This window comes from Phoenix dactylifera, chromosome 1 (genome assembly GCF_051530095.1).
Source record: "Phoenix dactylifera cultivar Ajwa chromosome 1, Ajwa_hap1_PhDact_Kaust_v1.1, whole genome shotgun sequence".
Lineage (NCBI taxonomy): Eukaryota > Viridiplantae > Streptophyta > Magnoliopsida > Arecales > Arecaceae > Phoenix > Phoenix dactylifera.
The window spans coordinates 32,924,411-32,946,303 of NC_143190.1; the positions used below are offsets into that span (position 1 = coordinate 32,924,411).

At 37.9% G+C, this 21,893-nt stretch overlaps 1 protein-coding gene across 3 annotated transcripts; it reads right to left on the reverse strand.

Annotated features, from left to right (window-relative positions):
* Window positions 1–1,269: 1,269 nt before the first annotated feature.
* LOC103722881 (DNA binding protein) lies at window positions 1,270–21,870 on the reverse strand. 3 transcript variants are annotated; one of them, XR_015987285.2, is made up of 13 exons: window positions 21,641–21,870; window positions 20,227–20,334; window positions 19,944–20,078; window positions 17,857–18,609; window positions 15,937–16,099; window positions 15,134–15,643; window positions 12,494–14,292; window positions 12,314–12,399; window positions 12,000–12,218; window positions 7,211–7,339; window positions 3,525–3,935; window positions 2,713–2,828; window positions 1,270–1,964 (listed from the first exon to the last, which is right to left on the reverse strand). XR_015987285.2 is itself a non-coding variant. In XM_017846613.5 (13 exons), exons 1-13 carry the CDS (start codon window positions 21,740–21,742, stop codon window positions 1,852–1,854), a joined length of 4,590 nt encoding a protein of 1,529 aa, XP_017702102.4. In that variant the 5' UTR covers window positions 21,743–21,870; the 3' UTR covers window positions 1,270–1,851. The 3 variants fall into 3 exon arrangements, 2 of the variants coding, with proteins under 2 accessions (XP_017702102.4, XP_038982046.3); XM_017846613.5 differs by having other exon boundaries at window positions 3,525–3,881; XM_039126118.3 differs by lacking the exons at window positions 20,227–20,334; window positions 21,641–21,870 and having other exon boundaries at window positions 3,525–3,881; window positions 17,857–18,595.
* Window positions 21,871–21,893: the final 23 nt, after the last annotated feature.

Sequence of the window (21,893 nt, forward strand, 5' to 3'; positions counted from 1 at the left end):
GAAAACATTGTTTTCAGCTTTATCGGAAAACTATTTTTTGACCAAAATACCCTTATTTAAAAGTCTATTTTTCTTTCCAAAATCTTCCATCCCACGCCTCTTCCACTCCCTCACCATTCCCCCTCTCTCTCTCTCCCTCTCTATCTCCTTCTCAACGTCGCCGCCCTTGCTTTTTTTTTTCTGTTTTGGAAGGCAGCCCGTGGCTGCCCACGGTGGCAGCCACCACCCGTGGCCGCCGCTGTGGCCTGTTGCTCCGGCGAGCCGGCACTGACGTCTGGCTCGCTGCTGCGATCCACCACAGCCGCTGGGCGGTGGGAGGTAAAACAAACAAAAAAAAATGAGGAAGGGGCAGCCATGGTTGCCGCCTCCCTATCTCGGCCCCTTCCCGCGGCCTGCCATCCCTGCCCCCTCCCGCGGTCACCACGGCCTGGCCCCTTTCCGGTGCCGCCGTCCTCGCATGAGGAGAAGAAAGGAAGAGAGGAAGGAAGGAGAAGAAGAGAAGGAAAAAGAAAAGAAAAAAAAAGAAGAAAAGAAAAGAAAAAGAAGAAAGGGAAAGGAAAAAAAAGAAAAGAAAAAAAAGAAAAAAAAAGGATAAATGAATAAATATGTATATAAATTAACGAATAAATAAATAAATAAATAAATATATTTTAATGAAATAAAATAATAAATAAATAAAAATATTAGTAATGATTTAACCAATTTTATCACCTAGCTAGAAAATTTGTTAGAGAGATAAATGATCATTAGAAGAATAAAAAATTAATTTATACTAATAATTATAATATTTTATATCTTTATTATTGTATTATACTATAAATATAATATATATTATATTATATAATAATACATTAATATGTTATGTTAAATAATTTAATATTATGTTATATTATGAAAATTAATTTATTCTAATAATTATATTACTATTATGCTATGCTATACAATGTCATATTACTATATTATAATAATATTATTTTACATTACAGTAATATTATACTATATCGTATATTATGTATTAATATATGTTATATTTTATTATGCTCTGTTGTATAGCACTATGCAATATCCTTTATGGTAATTTTGTCATATAAAAGTACTTTCTCAATTTGTTTACCAAACAAATGTTAAAATGCTATGGCACTTTAGAAACGTAGTTACCAAACAGCAAACAACTTTTTATAAAAGCTCTACTTCAGACAGCTCTACTTCCAACAGCTTTACTTTCAACAACTTTACTGCCAACAGCTCCTCCAAACAAAGCCATAGTCATCAGCAAAATCATAAAATATTTGACAAATGATTATTGGTGTTGTGTAGAGAACTTGGTAAATCTCGTTTACATTTTTCATACACAGAATTTGTGAGAGTGGAGCTGCACAACAAAAATGTATAAACCTGAGTTGTATACAACTGCAAGCAAAGACATAGGCAAAGGTAACTCTGCTCCTGAGGAACAGCCATAAAAGACCAGCAAGCCTATGGCATCCGACTGTATACTCTGCTTTGCAAGGTCACCCAACGTTGTCCCCCCTCTCTGGCACCGGAGTGGATCTGCAATGAGATAGTATGAACGCATTTACCGGCAGATGAATGATAATTCTTCCTCTAGGACCTCTTGCTAGTCGGGAGAGTCCCTATCCCCAAAGAAACAAGACTTCGGCACAGCTGCTTCCATGCAAAATCACATGAGCAACCGATGGTTGCTGGTTGACAAGTTTGACAGACCAAGATTTTATCTTCCCCTTTTTCTTGTTGTAAGTTGTATTTTCTCTAAATTGGAGCGTATAAAGGAATTTGGTGGCAACCCCTTGACATGACTCGTTCGATCACTTAAATATACCAAGCCGCATATCAGCTTTGCAGTTCCCCTCGCTGTTGGGTATAAAGCAGCAACTGGCATTTATCACCAGCCGCTGCCACCACACCTGATTGTGCATCAACTGCAATACAGGACACGCTTCCACCTGATATAGGAGAGAATCATTAGATAAGATTTACATGCAAAGGTGAACCTTAATGATTCCTCCATCCAAGATTGTATGTTATTGTGCAGGTGGTGGCTAACTGCTGACAACATTTTTAGTAGCGTCCAAGTAACGAATTCACCATTAAAGCATTGCAATATAGTGTCAAACTGTGACTTTTCCTTGATTTAGCAATCAGCAACATTACTAATAAAAAATGAAGATATATCAATAATAGCAAAATAACAAATTGATAAGCAATAATAATATTCAGATAGGATATACAATTTCTACAACTGAGTATCATTTGGAAAAAAATTGAATTCCTTGTCTTCAAGCATTTGAATCATAAGAACAGCAAGAAAACGAACATCACAAAAAAAAAAAAAAAAGAAGTTTGGCATCATCTTCCATTTCTGTAGACAAATCTTTTATCAACCATACATAACATTCGAAAAATTTGAGAAACATGATAGTTATAGAGAATTTCTAGCAGAAATGGCTGTAAGGGAAACCTTTGATACTCAAATTTGCAATTGTATATGCATAGAAACTTGGGGTCTCAACTACCAAATCAATTGTTTGTTCCACAGTCAACAAATAGAAAATCTTCTATTACAAAAGTTCTCGACATGTCTAGTTCATGCTAGGCTAGCTCATTAGGAAACACAATAAATCCATTCTGATTGGGTTATCAAGTGCATGTTTTTAAGGACTAGTTAACTGCACTTGGTATAAACCAACTTACATTTGAAAGAGTGCATGGTGGCCACTTTTTTCCCAGTAGACAGTTCCCACTTGTACAATAGACCTTCAAATGTCCCAATAATCCCATGATCAGCTGAGGCATCTAGTGCAGAAGCCCTGCAAACAATACAAGAGACAATACTGATATGCTGAGTGCTATATGACTATTTGAGAATCTCCTAATAAGAATATTCTAATGAATGTGCAAGTAATCAGTATGATCCAATAGAAATAAGTTCAACTCAAACTCTGGCAATTTCCAAAATCTGGAAAGCAACCTACAAATAGAAGATCAAAAAATTCCAGCATGAGAATCTTGTTCAAATCCAGTTGAGATTTGCAAGTATATCCTAAAAACTTGGGAAAATCTCAACTCTTGATTAAATGTTTTTTTTTTTCCTTATATTCGCTCATGTCTTAGCAATGCAGGTGCTTAGCGTACAGCTTTCTATGTAATCCTCTAATCTATATCATCTGAAGTAATTTCTATCAGCTACAGCTCTGCAAATGAGCATGCAAACTCTTGACAACAATAACCAGCATAATATGAGGGTTCCAACTGGCTGAGTTGGTGAAGTCTCTCATCTTAAAATAAGAGACCTGGGTTCGACTTGCTCTGATATTCAACAGAGCTTCCACCTGTCTTAGTTCTAAGAAAAAGAAATTATCAAAAAGGCATCTCACAGTTCCATGAAACCAGAAGGATTAAAAAGAAATTGACAGCTGGGAGGCAACGCAATCATGTTTTTTTCATTTCATAACTGCATCCAGTGTGCTACCAATATTAAATTCATATGCGTACGTTGGTAGTACCTGGGATCCAACACACTTCCCACAACTACCATATTGTTTGCCAGAAGAGCCAGCCTCCAACATCCAACCGAACTAGCGCATGGTTCCTTCACCAAACGGTGATGTTGAGCCTCCAAGTCCGAAACAGCGGAAATTAGAACCCAAACAGCTACATTTTCCCCTGATGTCAAGAGAAAAGAGTCTTCAACAGCTTCAGTGGCCCAGTTATTTGCTGTCTCTTTCATGTGCTCCTTTATCTCCAAACTGGTTGCTAGAATGCCCTTATTCTGTAAACTGAATACGCCAACTGGAAGAATCTGGAAGATCATATGGCCTGGAGCTGAAAACTTAGCTAGCAGAACCTGCCTCGAGATATCCCTGAACAAAACCGGATACTCAGTAGCGCATGTACTAAGCAAGTCGGGAACATGTCTAGAAAGTAGACCCAAAAAGAAGAATTTTTAGAAGAAATAGGTAAAAATGATAATAAAATTGGAAAGAGAGCAGATCGACATAAAAATAAGGTGACTATTTTCCAAGCATGTGCATACAAGGATTCAAGTATTTATACATAACCCTTACCTCAGGCAAATATGAATTCAAAAGTAGAGAAGCTAAACATATAGGGTAATCCAAAATAAAATCAGAAGAATGCATAAGCAAATATAGTTAAAATCATTCTATAATCTAGTACGGGTTAGCTTTATGAGTTGTTATTCACCTTTTGCTTAGGTCAAGGGTTCCATATCAAGTCAAATCAATTTTCTGTTTCAAACCTCTACAAGAATTTCTCCTCCATTTGGATCACTTCACATGATTGCTTGCCTCCATTAGTGATTATATAGTTTCACTTAATTGTCCATCACTTAATTCTACAATGATTCAAGTACCAGATCTCTATTAAACTCTTCATGAATATTCCACCATGATTCACCACAGCACCACATTGACAATATCTCTTGTGTACCAATCACACAACACTCATAACATTTGCACCTAGTTCACCTTGCATAATTCTATTAGTAATGCCTTCATTCCACTCAGCTAAACAAAATATTGCAACTTAGTCTGGCAAGACTTAAGTAATCATTATACAGAAATTCTTACAACCTTCTTGAATGCCACTCAAAAAGATCAGCATGCAATTATATACAAGTGGAGTAACAATCTGCTATGGTTTCAAGTGCTGGTGGTGCCACCCAGCATGTACCATATGCTGGCCCAGTATTGGCACCTGACACAGGTCAGTGGAGAATCTACTAGGTCTCTTTTTTTGTTTCATAATTTAAAGAACGGTTAAATCTTTTTTCTCTGTGTGGTACATGTGCCGGCACAGATTGGAACATACCATGCCAGATACTCAACCCCTTGCAATCTGCTGAAGTGTAAGTCATCCCTAGGCTTTAATAGACTGGTTGATTAGCTTTTGGATCTTTGGACTCTATGCGAATAGAGGAGTAAGGGGCATTGGTCATCTCGCCACTAGTAAACGCTCCTGGATTAGATCTGGTAATATACATCGACAATGAACTCGTTATCAGTCCTATTAGAACTACTTAAGCAAATTTAACAAATCTTAACAGTAGACCAAATACCTTCAATTTCCTAATAATACTGAATTTAATGATGGGAAATTGAAAATAGACCAAGTACCTGGTCCTAGCTGGAATCTTAGGGATTTCAACAAAAAAAAAAAATCTTCTAAAATATTACCTTAGTCCTACATATTTTGTGATTTGGACCCCTTTTACACTCACACATACAGGCAGATTCGTACCTACTAGTTTTCGTCATATGGATGGACCATCTCTCAGTAATGGTCTCGTATTGATGGAGGACCGTCCATTAATAAGGAATTTAGGTGCACTTATGTTAGGCGCAAATATGGAAACTAGAAAAATTTATTTTTATATGGATTCTAGAATTGTATTTGGACTCTAGAATTTTATTTTATGTGGACTCTATGGTTTATGCCTAATATAGACCTATTGCTATAGTATTGAGAGGACAGTTTGCATTATTGAGAATACAGATTATCAAGTTGCTCTTCTCTCTCTCTCTATCCTTCTCTTCTCTCCCCTCTTCCTCTTCTTCTCTCTCTATCTCTTACTTCTTCTGTTCTACGTCACAGTCATTGGATACAGCTCTCTAAGACAACATTTTTTATATACAAAGCCATATTCACTTACCCATCACTCTTACATGTCACAAATTCAACCGTATAGGGAGAGGTGGCAGAATTGCCACAACAGAGTTCTCACAAAATATAGCCGAAATTTTTTAAATATAAAAAAGAAAATGATAAAATTAAGATTCAGGAACCATAAGAAGAAAACATTATCAATTTCAATAATCCACCAGCAAGATCTGCATACATAATGAGGAATATGGTCAACTCTTTAACCGTACCGGTACTGGTAGGCGTACCGGTCGCCTACCGGACCGGTACGATTCTGGTTCGTACCAGTAGCGAACCGGAACACTCTTTCCCGCTGGAGCCGGGGAAGAAGAAGAGAACGAGAGAGCGAGCGGAGGAGGGACGGAGGGAGGAGAGGAGAGATCGCTCGCGGAGAGCCGCAAGGGGTTGGCGGAGCCCGGGAGGGGCGGCGGAGCCCGTAGGGGCGTGGGGAAGCCCACAGGGGTGAGGTGGAGGCCGAAGACGCGGCCACGGAAAAATATAGGATTTTTAAGTTAAGTCGGCAACTAATTTTTTAAGTGAAGTAGACAACCGATTTGCTGACTTCATTTAAAAATTTCTAAATTTTTTTCCACGGCCGCATCCCCTGTTTTAAAAGATACAGGGGACGTGACCGTGGCCTCGGCCTCCGCCGGGCCCCCGCGGGCTCCCCTGCCCCCCCGGCCTCCACCGGCCCCTCGCGGCCCTCCGCGGGCGGTGGAGGCCTCTCCTTCCTCTCTCTCTCTCTCTCTCTTCTCCACTCTCTCTCTAATCTTCATCTTCCTCGGCTCCGGCTAGGTTCGGGCTGTACCAATTTCCACGGCTCTAGAGTACTGGTTACACGTCCGACCGGTCTGATACGGCCCAAACCGGCCGGTACGGGCCGGTTCGTCAGACCATGTCTTCCACCCTTCCAAATCTTTTTGTTACATGAATCAAGAGAGGTTTTAGCTAGTTGTTCAGAGGTAAAGAAACCCATGCCTGTAAATAAAATTAAAGGATTAAGATCAAAAGGCTCGATCGCATATAAAAACTATTAAAATACATTGCATTACTCCCAAAAGAGTCGTTAGGCACTAGTAGTACTAGGGGGAGCAGAAATTAAGGCCTGTTTTAAAATATAGTTGTCACATAAAATGGCACATGTTTGCTTTAGAGGCATCCTAGCCAGTTGTGCAGTACAAATGAATTGACTGATTTGATGAAAAGGAAAGGCAAAACAGTTGAAACAGAAAGAAAAAGCAGTTACACCATCAGAAAGATCTGAACTATACATTGTCATTCACACAAAACAAAGGATTTCTTTGGTCGTGTTACTTAATAGGAGAGCAGAGTATCTGTTTTTTAGTCATAGTTCTTTGTTGCAAAACATGAACTATATAAGATTTCAAGAACAAAATTTGTACAGCAATATATCAAAGTTTCAACCATCACAAACTAAATACTTAATAGAACATAAAAGAAGGTGACAGCTGTTGAAATAGAGAAGGATCTAAAGATTGAATGTGTAGTGGAAAGGAATGTAACATACCACAAGCCAAAGCCACCTATACCATTATGACCAACAATAAGGAAGTCGTGCTTTGGTATTCTTTTGAGCTCCAATACCTTAGGTGCTATGTGATCAAAACTCGGTAGCATGAACTCCTCCAATTTTCCACTGCAAGCCTTAGTTAATCACTATACAGTGTTGTGGCCATATATCACAGAGCAACATAAGATACAAATAGTGTATAACTAGGCAAAGTAAGATGTCATTTTATCAACAGTCAACTGCCTATACCGTCATGACAAAAGTTACCGCACTGTACAAGGGAATTGATAGTGCATATGCCCAAATGCATGTACAAGATATTGATGCATGACAGGGTCAAGATTTTCCAAGCCAAAAATTGGATATGGAGCACTCATAAAAAAGTTAATGTCGAATCAAAAATGAAAAACATTAGTAAGTTTCCTCAAAAAAGAAAAATATAAGTTTAATATAATTATGATTTAGGGGAAAAAATCTTTGATTGATGGCGAACAACTAAGACCTCCAAGAAGTTAAACATTTGTCTCGGCATATGCACATTTATAGAAAGTGAAAGACCACAAGAAGTTAAACATATCTAATACTACAGCACAGTGCTTCTTCCAAATTTGGATAGACACCATTAGGAAACTTAAAATCCAAGGAAATATAAAACTTAAAAATGATGTCATGTAGACAATTCAAGTTAACCATTCATGGGCTTCTATGATAAAACTTTAAATAAAAAAAATATTATGCATATATACATATAAAAATAAGAAATGGAAAGTTTAGTCTAGTAATTGATGAATATAAATCACCTAATGTACTGTCTTACATATATAACTATTTAGATAATCTATCCAACATGACACTAAAGGTGGTAGGTCTCAAACATCGAGACCTAGCTTTGTAAGTTTCATGGCACGACCTTCTCTTGCCCGCCATTCCTTAGCTAGGATTTTGGCACATAGTTATGGAGTGTTTATGTCCAATAGAGCTGGCCATGAAACATTATCAAACTCTTGCAACCTACATCCTGATCCATGAAGCTAACACAACATTTAGATGGGACAAAGAATGTTGAAGAACATGCATGGTAATGGTTGTAACCAAGGTACGTCGTACCATCCCAAATCAGATGGTACAGGATGTACCGTACTGAACTGTCTCCAAATCGGAATGGTTCAACCTTCTAAAATGGTAAATCGGGCAAACCGCGAACCAGTTTAGGTTTGGATCGAGCACTTTCGCTCGTGCCCGAGCTCATGTCCATGACCACACTCACGCCCACAGCCATGTTGAGTGTGACTTGTGGGATGCGCACATGTCGTGTGCATCACGTGCGCATCCGCACTTGAGGCGTGCTTTCGCGTCTGCCGCATGGTGCTTCGGGGGTTTTTTCACGAGGCTCAATATGGAGCCTCATGTGACCTATGGGAAGGCCAAGCATCTCAAAAATTTCAAGTAGCGCCATTTTTTTAAAAAAATGAAAATCTAGCCAGATCTCACCATTTTCATCAATTTCAGCCCGAATTTTCGCTAAAATCAGGCAATGCCACTCTCCTCTCTTCATTTCTATTATCTTATTTTATTTTGACACTGAAAATTGGTCGTAATTGGAAATAATAGAGGAAAACCATATCAAATTTTCATATTTTGGTGTCATTTCATCATATATTGTAAGTCTACAAAAGATCTACACAATGACACCAAGATCCAATTTTCATTCAATCTATAAGTTTTAAAATTAAAAATATATTTTTGGAGAAAAAAATTAAAAAATAAAATTCAAAAGTTCACTATAAAATCAAAACTATATTTAGGGACATGAGTACCACTCTTCATGAAAATTTTGTAACGTTTTATTCATGTTTGGGCGTGAACATGTGAATAGTTATATAGGCCCACAATTAAATAAAATTGAAAAATAAGTAGTTTTTTATGCATACCAATGGGCCAAGAAAATATGTGTAGCATCTGGAGTGGGATGCTACACGGATGTAAGCTCAAAATAATTTTTTGAATTATTTATATTTAATAATTATTTTTTAAATAAAAAATAAAAATAATACAAAAAATGAAAATTAGTATTATGTATAGGTAAATCAAATGTATTTTTTGAACTAGAAAATATATTTTTTTGCAGCACATTGAAATTTCACTATTTTTCAAAACATAATAAAATAACGAAAATGTGAGAAAATAAAGATGCAACATCCCTATTGTGGTTTTACATTTTTCTGAATTAAAGTTAAAAATGTTTGACATGTGTTCGGTTCACTTGCAAAAATGAATGCATTCAGAAGGAAAGAATTGAAGCGTGACATCAGCTGGAATCACGATGTCATGCTCTCAGGTCGGCACCATTGGACGTGTAAATGGTGCGACATCGAGATCATAGGGGACGGGATAATCAAACTGAAGCAGCATCTTGCTGGCAGTTTCTCCAATATGTCAACATGTCGGAAATGCTCCGAGGAGGTTCGAAAACTGATGAAGCACTTCGCTGATTTCAAAATAACGAAGGAGAGGGCTATCCAAAAGTTGGCAAAGGTGGATCATCGAGCAGCAAAGCTACCTTCTTGCCATTCTAAGATGTCAGAGGGCTCTGTTCCAGATGATGATGCACAGATCGAGGCTACCATCTCAGCAAGCTTGGATGATCAGTGGCGACAGGAGGAGGCCAGACCAATGCGCATGGCTCACAACCCTAGGGTAGGATTCAGTTCACCGGAGAGTCCTAGTTCACTCGTGCCATACAAGATAAGGACCATGGTGCACGATTGAGAGATCGCGAGGATATGATTGCATATAGACGATGAAGTCCTCGAGGTCGTGGTGCATACGAGGAACTGCAAATGATATAGCATGTAGGATAAGATCCCTTGACATATCAAGCTCGGAATCCTATACGGGATCCTATAGATATAGTACCAGCTACTTTTCTTATGGATATGGTGCTTCAGACACATCATCCTCTAGCAGCTACTATCATACACAGCCTAAAGCACCTTATGGATCAGAATTTGCTGTCGACATATTCAAATGGGTCACTCAATAATCGCAATATCAAACAGATGACTCCTAGAGCGGTACAGAGACTATCTAAATTACATACTTTTTGGCAGCCCCAAGAGCTTACAGGAGCGGAGGTCCATGTGGTTGGAGCATTGGGTTGAGCCCCCTGCATAGGAAGACGACCCCAACATAGACATTCGCACTAGTGAGATTTTAGATATCTGTATGTAAGTTGTACTTTAAATACATCTAATTGATTGTATCATTGTATATTTGTATTTCGCTAATTGATTTTTAAATATTTCATGTTGCTTCTCCTAGCGTGCAAAGCCAGAATCGCTGGCTTTTTTCTTTATATTTTGGTTTCGGCATGATGCTCTAATTTCTAAAGATTGTCATTGTTTTGGTTTTATACTACTGTGAACTTTTTCTCACCAGTTAACTACCTACTTGAAGATCTATAGTCACCTTTGGATTGAAATCTAGACTCCACTTATGCAAAAGGTATAACTGGATGTAGCAAATCCAATGACACAGATTTGCCAGACTTTTACCCCCCCCCCCACCCCAAGGCATCATTATTTCGGAGCAATGCCACGTTAACGCAGAAAAATCACTCCAAAATGTCAAAAAGCATCATTTAAGGTGTATTGGTTAATAAAAACATCAAAAGAGATCAAGAAATATTAAATTAGGCTTAAGATCATTCAAAAAACAAAAATAATTCATTACTTTTCATTAAATCTTTAAAAAAAAATTAAAAAAAAGGATGTGCCAATTAGGACCCAACATGCCACACCGTATCGTGTATTAGTACAGTACCAAACAGGTACCATGCCGAACCAGTCGTTGTTATGGGGCACAATACCAGTTCAGCTTACCTTGGTTGTAACCATCCTACTTAATTGATTTGTAAACTTTAATTTTATGAGAGGGTGCATTTTGCAGAAAACCTATAAGCAATAACGCACATAATATATGTTTAATGATGATTGTGAAACACTCTTGTTGTTAGTGAAAGGATCATTTAGGGCAACATTGGTTTGTCACAGATAGCCAAATGTGAAAGGAAGTCAAATCACAAAAGTGGCGTCCGCTTGTTTAATTTGACGAAAGGGGTCAATGAAGTGTCCAATTTATGCCCCAACTTTCCAGGGGAAAAGTTTCAAAAGCGACTTCAGCTGGGGGCAGTCAAACACACTTTGAACAACTTACGGCCTTCGCTTTCAACCACAAACAACGAACCAAACACTCCCAAATGAAAAGAAAACATCCCCCCAACCCCAGAAGAAAGAACAAAGAAAAATCAGAACATGTAATTAGCTTGAGTATCTTGTTGGCTTTTCATAAATGCCATCCCCTGCCAAACCCAACCCAAGAAAAAATGAATCAGAAGGTGTAAATAGCTCAAGCAGGAAGGAATAAAACACCTAGAGACAACAACAGTCCACGCCAAGTGGTAAGGAAATTAAGATGTAAATTATATCAAGCTATACTGTTTGATGATGATATTCCATTTGACTAGAATGGCAGAACTTTTCATTACCAACATAATGATCAGATACATTAAATTAATTATCCAAGCTTATCGATTTGATCCTAACTGAATGGTTAGGACACTAAGTCTGACAATGCAATCATGGTACAAATAAATTCCATAGTAGCTAGTAAATTTCTGAAAGTTCAGAAGCTCTCCTAGCTATCAATTTCGAGAAACCATCGCTAACAAACAAACAGGCATCAAGAGAATGCAAAACCAGAACCATTCACTATTAATCAAACTTACCTCCATGTGGAGTTCATTATCCAAACATGCAGTCTCCCGCTCTCCTCAACAGCTATAAGGTAATTTGGCTCACATACTAATAAGCAGGAAAGTCTCTCAACTGTTGTTAATTTAATCACTGGAGAAACATAACCAAATTTTACTTGTACAACTTTCACAGCATTTTCCTCAGAACAACCCAATCTGCACATCGAGCACAAACAACTGACGTTTTGTTCCCTGTCATTGTTCATTAATTAGTGTCCACAATATCTATCATGATTTTGAAGCCAAAAGATATAAATATACAAAGTATCAGGAAGATTCTATTCAACCTGCAATGAGGTGCTCTGATACTGTTAAGAAAAACAAGGGATTGCCCATCAGGAGTGAACTGCAACCCTGATCTTTCATATGGTATCTACAAGAAGGTAACACAAATTAAAGTTCCATACAATAACTAAATGGCCAAATTAATTCGTCAACAGACAAATTATGCTACTGGAACAACTTACTTTTCCATTAGAGGGTCCTTTAAAGAGAGGAAACACAAGTGATGTGTAACCAATAAAAGAAGGGCAACTTTCACTTTGCTCCTGACGAGGAACAGTATATATGAAAAGATATCTATCATTGCCCTCCAAAAGGCCACACAACACACAAATCTGTAAAAAATCCTCCTTTGATATTAAGAATATAGACAAGACAGGGTTTGGATGTAAATAGCAGCCTACAAGCTCCATTGAGTCTCTGAACTCCTTTTTTGAGTTTGCATCAAACTTATTTCTCTGGTACAGATGGTCATGTAAAAGAACTTGACAATCAGCACTAACGGTTAATTCTGTAGGTGGGCTCTTATTCGAAGAAGAAAGAGCTCCCAGCACATCATTTCTGCTCTGTTCAAGCACATTCTGGACCTGTGGTATGCAGAACTCCTTGGATGAATGAAACTTACTGATAGAATCTGCATGATTCTTGGTAGAACATGAAAGGGAAGGATCACTGAAGTTGGAGAATTTTTTATATCCAGTGACATTCCTCACGCCATCTTGAATTTGAGAAAAAACAGGACAAGCAGTAGATAAGGTGGCAGCAGATGTGCTGGTATTCTCCATTTTGTTTGTAATATGTACATGTTCATCGATGCCAATCTCATTAGCAAATAATATATCTGTATTTGGAATATTTTTTGTAGGCCTGGAATGACCGTCTTCTACTGTCCCAAATGTCTTAGGAGCAAAACATGCCTCAAGGGCATTGCTATCACAATTTCTGCAAATTATACTTTCTGAAAGAGGAATATCGTATTTTCTAGTAGAATGAGGTGAGTGTAAAAGCTTTCCTGCCTTGCCACAGTCATGTGGGAGTCCGTTAGTTGGAAGTACTGCATCTGGTATACAAATTGAAGAATCACCCTTGCCAGAAATTACTGTCTGTCCATGCAGCCAGCCTACTTGTTTTCTAATATTAACATCTCTGGACTCTACAGTAGAACATACTCCAAAGATGACCAGGTCATGCTGACTTGAATTTTTGAGGCCTTTCTCTAAGGGCTCTACAATCTCATGAATTCCCTTTTCTCCAAAATTGTTAAAATCAGGAGTTGAAGCAGGAGGATCTTGCTCAAAATGGTTAGCTTCACCATTTCCTAAAGAAATATGTTGTGGCATACATTCAGAAATCAAAATTTCTTTTTCAGCTTTAACCATAGATTCACTAATAAAGTGCTGAGAATTATCATGCTTAACAAAAGCAGGATCCAAGGACATCATGTCATCAGTACAGTTCACATTTAAGCAAGGGCCAGGACTAGATTTTTTTTCTCCCCCATTCATGCATTCATCATTAAATTCTTCTTCCAAAAAGGCCACAAGAGAATCAGATAATAGATTCTCACCCTTCTCAAGTTCATTTATCAGCATAGCTCCTCCATCACATTCATTAGTTCTAATAAGACAATCAGAAGGCTCTCTAACCCCTCCTGCATCATTTAAAAGTGACTCAGAAGCATCAATATTTTGTTTAATTTCAACAGCAGGTGCATCATCTGCGTCATCAAACCCGGTAGGTGAAGGTCTCTTAATAGTAGTATCATGCCCATATTGATCATCCTCAAAGCTATCTGGAATAATGGATTTGATATCTTTCGATCTTCCACTGTTAGTTAATAGTTCATTGGTCGTGCAACCAGTAACAAGGTGCTCCGTTTTGGTCATTTTCTCTTGGAAATTGACATTTAGTAATGCGTAAAGGTCATTCTTTCTTTCATGAATGTTCTCTGATTCCTGGAGAAGCATTCCAGCTCCTAAATTGTCTGCATATATATGGACCAAATATTTACAAAGTAACATAGGATTTATATCAAGATCAAAAGCACACAACCAGCAAGATAATTGTCTACATATACTGAACAAAGTAAACTATATACGCAAGGACTGGGTCGATTCGGGCAATATCGAACCGACTCGGTGCGAAACCGGGTCGGTTCGCCTATTACTTTTGGTTCTGGCCCCTTACCAGCTAAAACCCATATAGAACCGGCCGGAACCGGCCGATAAATGGCCGAACCAGTTGGATTCGGTTGGTTCGGTGCAAACTTGTTGTGAACCGGCGTGCGTTCCTTATGGGATGAAGGTACAAGACTACAATACCGCTTGGTTAAAGAGGTGGGCTGATGTGTCTCCTAATTATATTGATGATCCGGATATCTAAGTAAGGCATCATCACTTGACCTGATTTTAGATATTGGTATGTATGTTGGACTTTAAATGTATGTAATTGATTGTATTATTTTTTAATTTTTACGTCACTACTTGATTTGAGAATATTTTATACTGTTCATTTTATGATTTGAATCATTTTAAAGCAATGAGATGCATCACCTAGGTTAAACCGGGATCATAGAAACATCAAAAAACATTAAAAAAATATTAAGAAAACATAAAAAAAATCAAATTAGATTTACATTTATAGAAAAAGTTCGAAAAGAATGATAACCAATTAATTTTTTAAAAAAACTCTAAAAAAATATGGGCGTGCCGGTTTATACGCCCTACCCGTACTTGGCGCCGACCGGTACGGGCCCCGGTACCAGTTCAGCAGACCTTGCATATACGTGTGTAATGACATTTAGCTTTACCAGGACAGATGATTACCTTGAAATACATTAGCAGTCAGGCAATCACCAATCTTTTGTTCTGCAGAATTTGCCCTGGACAAAATGGAAGAAGGATCAATCTTGGCTTCCTGATTCTGATGTCTTGACCTCCGTTTCACATAAGTCTTCTTAAGTAGGGGAACAGCTTGTGGAAGCAAAAACACCATCATGGATCTTGCCAATTCTTGCCTGGATAAATCTAAATCATTTTTTTCTGAACCTGGACCTGAAGATCCAGAAGATGAGCCAACCTCTGGAAGTGAATCCTTTATCATTCCTTTTGAAAGAGCATCATCTGGCGAGCTTTTCACATAGTGCCATACCTCTTCTTGCATGGGATGCACACATTTTGAAGAGCTGTGCTTACTTATGTGTGGCATAGTTCTAGATATTACCTCCAAGTCATAAGATGTGGAGGTTCTCAACATTAGCTTGGTTGCAGCAGGCTCACTCTTCATGCTGCAGGGACTTCCCTTGCAAAACGCTGAAGTAAAACCAGCAATATCGCCTACAAAAATACTTCCTTTTCAGCACTTTATAAAGGGAAGAAATTGCAAATAACTAATGCCAGTGTAGCCTAGTGCACGAGGCTCCTGCCATTGCTGGGGCTAGGGAGGGAAAGATGTACACAACCTTACCCCACACCTGGAGAAACTGTTTCCATGTTTCAAACCCGTGACCTTCTAGTCACAATGGAGGAACCCCACCATAATATATGAATAACTAATGCTGGAATATAAAAAATGATGCATCAGAGAATGGACAACGTCCAGTAACATATGAAGAAAATTTAAATCTTACCTTTTGCAGCATCACATGTATCAGGAACACAGATACTTGCAGACATTTTCAGAACTGGAATTTCTCCATCATTATCTTTTGAATACCCTTGTTCCAAGTGGATGTCTACTGACCTATCTTTTGAGTCCCCTTGTTCCAATTGGGCATCCCCTGACCTATCAAGCTGAAAGAATTTTCCATTATCAAGTTTAAAGAATTATAAGGTACATTGTTGTGCATACACCAGATGATGATGCTTCTAGCCTCCACAAGTAACCGGCGCTCTAAATTACAAGGCCAGATCAAAGTGGCATTAATGGGTATAATTAAAAAATGAAAAGATCATAGCTACGGACAACTAAGACAACACAGAAAATATATGCAAATATAAATACCGGTGATATAAGCTAATTGAATCATCTTGTCTCCTAGTAGAAAACATGTATGTGCTGTCTCAATGTGTATTCTAATGTAGACATAAGTTATAATTATCATCTTTCAGCTTTTAACAGAAACTTGTATGTGCTGTCTCAAAGCAAAAGATGTTAGAAACAAAAAAGAAATGATAAAGCGAGCATAAACAAACCATAACCAATTTATTCTAATGTAGAAAGGAAAGACTGGGTATAGAAGTTAAAAGGTTGATATATTCTACAGCAATTCAGCTACATGAAATTGATGAAGCTTTAATTGATAATTACAAGTACAACAGCACTTTGATCCACCAATTCAAAAAAAGAGGGGGGGGCTTGTTACTATTTCATGTTTACATTCACGAATCAAATAATAACCTGGCTAATGTTTTAGTTAGCCTTGAATTTTCAGCATGTCGAAGTCTATTAATCTGCATGCATATGTGCATTTTTCCACATGTTATATATGAATATTGCATGCATGTTTAGCAAATAGGCCTGCTTATAGGGTATGACACTGCATGTCGGGGATCCACATTGTATCCACCTAACTCTATTGATTGGTGATCAGTATGAGGCGCTAGCAAATAATCAATTAGACAAGCTTCAGGATCCTCCTAATAATGAGAATGCATGCTAGAAGATGAAAGGAGATCCAAGTTTATGCAGTTGTCTTATGAGCAGAAAACAAGTGATGTAAAGTCCTGAATCACAGGATAAAAATATCAATAGTGATGAATTACCCCAATTTATATAAATCTATAAAAAATAGAGATAAAAGCCACTGTAGATTGGAAAATCCTGGTACCATAAATCGATTATTCATGTTACATGTAAGTAGTTGTAACTAAAATCAGCAGATCCATTAGAGTTCACTTCCAACAGTCAGGGTGGTTGGGAGGGATAAGAGGAGGGCCAGCGAACCATATCCTGATCAGCAATATCAATCACTATATACATGTCAATTTATTATTCTTTACATCTCAGTTTGTTTAATGTTTTCTCAAAAAAGCTCATTCAATAGTGATGAATTACCCCAATTTATATAAATCTGTAAAAAATAGAGATAAAAGCCACTGTAGATTGGAAAATCCTGGTACCATAAATCGATTATTCATGTTACATTTAAGTAGTTGTAACTAAAATCAGCAGATCCATTAGAGTTCACTTCCAACAGTCAGGGTGGTTGGGAGGGATAAGAGGAGGGCCAGCGAACCATATCCTGATCAGCAATATCAATCACTATATACATGTCAATTTATTATTCTTTACATCTCAGTTTGTTTAACATTTTCTCAGAAAAGCTCATTTTAATTCCGTAAACTCCATAAAAAGATAATGATACTTTCTTGGCAACTTAAAACTAACTGGTATAAGAGCGACAACTAAGAGATGCATGCACAAATAATAATAATAATCATGGTAGTAAGATTTGAGAAAGAAAATGAAAAGAATCACTGTTCAGAATTTCAGATGATGGATAAACATTATATTGAAAGCAATAATAATACAATTTGGTAGTGAATACCAGCGTATTTTCTGCATTAGAAGGCGGACTGTCTGGACATGTGAATCTGGAATCTACACAATCTTCTAGCTTGCTTTCCTCGCAGGAAATAACATGCTTCTCAACAACGCAATCAGAGTTCCCCACTTCTGCCGGTTGCTCACCTTCACCCAGAAAGGGACTACAGTCTCCCTCAACTACAGGAGTCTCTTGTAGTAATGAATTTCCTAGATCCTCATGTTCTGAACAGTTATTCACTGAAGTAGCAAATCCAGTATTTCTACCATTACCTTCACCCTCAGTATCATCTGGCTCAAGCGTTACATCATTCAGAGCACCAGTACTACCTTTTGGTGTGTAAGTAAAATGATTTGGAGTATCATGAATTGTGGGACATTTAGACTTAGACAAGGAGAAATGTTCTTCCTGACAATGTTTTGTGCCATTAATTGTAGCACGAGAACAAAAACCACGTAGTTGTTTAGAAGTACCACCTCCTGTATCACAACAGATTCTTTTAGCTCTTGCTTCCTTTTGAAGGCTTTTAGTAGAATTTTTGCTCTTTGTACTTCTTTTTCTTGTGCTCTGCTGCTTTTCCAAGTATAAAAGTAAATCTGGATATGTATGAGTATCTTGAATTTGAATTTCATGGTCTAACTTTGAAGCTCTGTTGTTAGAATTTGGGGACAAGAAGTTGTGTTCTGCCGCTCCACTGACATTTGCAACAAGCTCACGAAGAAGTCGCTGTACAAATGGATTTCTGAACCCAAAAAGCTGCATATCATCATAAAGGCAAAAAAGCTATAATAAGTAAGCTAATATCCACAGTAAGATTCGCCGTCTCGATATCGGACCCCGTACTGGTGCCACACTAGCACAGGGTCGGTACGGTATGGTACGAAGGTACGCCATCCATACCGAGTATCGGAAAGCCACCAGTACTGAATACTGGTACCGAATAGATATAGTACGGTACATCTCATACTGCCCGGTTTAGGCCGGTACAGCGTACCTTGATCCACAATATGAATCGGGTTTCCTACATCACTGCTGCATGGCATATGGCAACTAGACATAATCATTGGTAAACTGACTAAAGTAACTGTTATACTCTAATTCACCTATTTGGTTGCAGCATAAAGTGCATGTGAACCAATGTAAATATGAAAAGCTAAAAGACAACATAAGTTTATTGACAAATATATTAACATAAGGATAACTCTATTGGAAGACGAAGTACATTAAGCAATAAAAGAAACCCATAAAGTAAACATCAAACTCCTCATGAATCTACATAACAAGCTATAAATTTTGCAGAAGCATCGTAAAAGCTTTTTTTGCTAATAAAGCACATATGACTAACTGAGATATTTGTATCAAAAATATAAAGCATGATCAGCATTGTGCAGGCCTTCTCTCTTTCAGACTACCTAACTATTCAAGCAAACTCAGTTATGTGTAGTTCAAGCCTTCAAGGAGTGTGCGCATAAAATAGTATGAGTTCTTTCATGACATGTGATTATGTCCACTGGTCAAGAATGAAATAAGCCTTAAACTTCATAACTTAGAGCCACAGTAAGTACAAATTACCATTATTTTACATTTTTTGGATAAGGAGAGAATCATAACACAAGAATTTCCTTCACTTGTAAAGGCGTCATAAACAGTTGCCCAATTCCCTCAATACTTTCTGAACCTGGGCAAAACAGTCCATATAATGGTAGACATTCTCCTGGATTATCAACAATTATTAAGAACACTAACATGGGATAGGACTCAAGTGGTCATGTTAAAATTCACTGGTTCTTTATGTATCGGATTTTCAGAAACTGCTTGGCTGGCTGATAAGAAACAAACACAAGCCACCAAAGAGAAATTCCTGAAGAGGGAAATGAATAATTCAGCATGAATGACCTCATTTTCAGAAAGCCAAACAACTACTACCCTATAAAGACATCATACAGATAGTCATACGCCACAATCCATGGTAGTCCATGGTTTGGTTGGGTAGAATTAAACAATTTATGAATGGGCAAGTCATGCATGATGGCTTGTGTTTCTAAGGCCATGAGACTCATCTTAAAAAATATAATTGTATAGATACTTGCCTCAACCCCATCTATCTTCGAAGAAAACCTCTTCCCGTGCCAATTTTTGACTCTAGGACTACATTTTTTCTGAAACTGCTCCCATGCAATATCAGGAGTCTGCCCAGTAGAACAATCTCCATCAGTGGAAGTGACCTGCAGATTGCAGAATATACCAAACTTATAAGTGATTTGTAATTATGTCAATTGAATGTACATCCATGCCTGACAACTGTCAGATATTCGAAAGACATAGAGGGTATCTATATTGTTTGAAAACTAATGAAAACTGTAGAAAACACACCACAAAAAGAGGCCCTTTGGGACCTTCATGAATTTCCATCCTGCATATGTTCCCGCCATGAGTTCGAACAGCATGATAGCCAACTGGATAAGGGTAGCGGTCTTTGCCCTACCAAAAGAAAAGATAATCACAACTAGCATAAGTACCACTATGCCAAACTATATAAACAACTAAAAGCAGCCAGCAATCAATTAGGAAGTCTGATTCAGTTGATTAAATAATTGGTTAAACAACTCAAAAGAAAAGCAGTGCAGTTCAACCCACTAAATAAGTGAGTCAGGTCTAACTAACAACCATTGCATGACTCACAGAGGATAGGATGAGTACATCATTGATCTTCCAAAAAGAATGCACATATAATTCTTCATGAATCATTCTTTTAGGACTTTAGCTCGAAGAGATACATTTGTATAAACTGCACAAGGATCGTTGATACAGTTGGACTCAGGACCGGTCAGATACAATCCAGTCCAGCTAAATCTAAGACCAGCAACCATCCATGCTCTCTGTCAATGCACATGTACTAACATCACTTTATGCTTTGACTTCAAGACATTTCAAGCCCCAAACCTTATGGGTAACTCACCCATAATGACCATACTACAGCAATCCATCCTGTATCACCAAATAAATATCATATTCGTACTCCTTAATACTGTGAATAGCATCCTCAAAATTGCTTAACATTGTTACCTGAACAAAGACAGTGGCCTTAGTGATCTGATACCAATATTTTGTTAAACACCATAATATGCAGACACAAATAAGTATAATCAGAAGACCACAGCGATCAATACTCAAGCATCTATATAAATAAATAAATAATGACGAAAACAGGAACACGATTTGCAGAAGAACCTGCACCTACTACTTAATACCATTCGTCTTAAAAAGAAGAAGGGGGGAAACACCCAGATATGTGCAGATTAGCAGCAAGCAGCTTCTCAAATGGTTAAAAAACGAAACGAAAAAAGAATTTCCAAGATAGCGCCAACAAACAACAAGCCTTAACGTTTACACGGATAGGATCGAGTTCCTCATATTTTACCGATCCTCTGACGTGAATCTAAAGATCCTCTCACCTTCAAGCAATTCAAAATCAATGAAACTATTTTCCCTCAATCTCCTACTAAAATCAGTGCTACGCGCCGCCATTTCGGCATCAAACCTTTCCCATATTAAAAACCAAGAATTTTCCCCCAATCAATCATCCGAAACTTCTCATACTTAGTCGCAAGACCTTCAAAAGCAATCACAAACCAAAACCTCGACATCTTGACAATGCCTAGGGTTTATGAATCGAAATGACAGACCATGACAAGTCGAGTACGCAAGTAATCCCAGCAGTCACGTAAGAACGATAACAAACGAAGAGACAGAGAGAGAGAGAAAGGGAGGGGGAGAGCGTTCAAACCCTAGAGCAGCTCCAGTATTTCTTGTCCCAGGGGCCGCGATATAGGGATCCAATGGAGGTGATCTCGAGGTCGTCCGGCCTATCGCCGCAAGGATTCTCCATCGAAGAAGAACAAAACGAGGAAAAAAAGGCCAATAAAAGATCAACAAGGGAGGGAAACACGAAAAATGGTCGCTCCCATGTATGGATTGTTTGGAGGGAAGGATGAGGAAGAGCCTTTTCCAGAACGGGATTCTTTTTATATTTTTTTTTT

What these genes read in the sequence shown, in the direction of transcription:
- LOC103722881 (XM_017846613.5), bottom strand. Translation starts at nt 21,742, where the DNA reads ATGGAGAATCCTTGCGGCGATAGGCCGGACGACCTCGAGATCACCTCC. An exon ending in AATACTGGAGCTGCTCTAGG is followed by an intron (nt 20,335 to 21,640) that starts GTTTGAACGCTC and finishes TTCTTTTGGTAG; the next exon opens with GGCAAAGACCGCTACCCTTA. An exon ending in CGAAGATAGATGGGGTTGAG is followed by an intron (nt 18,610 to 19,943) that starts GCAAGTATCTAT and finishes GATGATATGCAG; the next exon opens with CTTTTTGGGTTCAGAAATCC.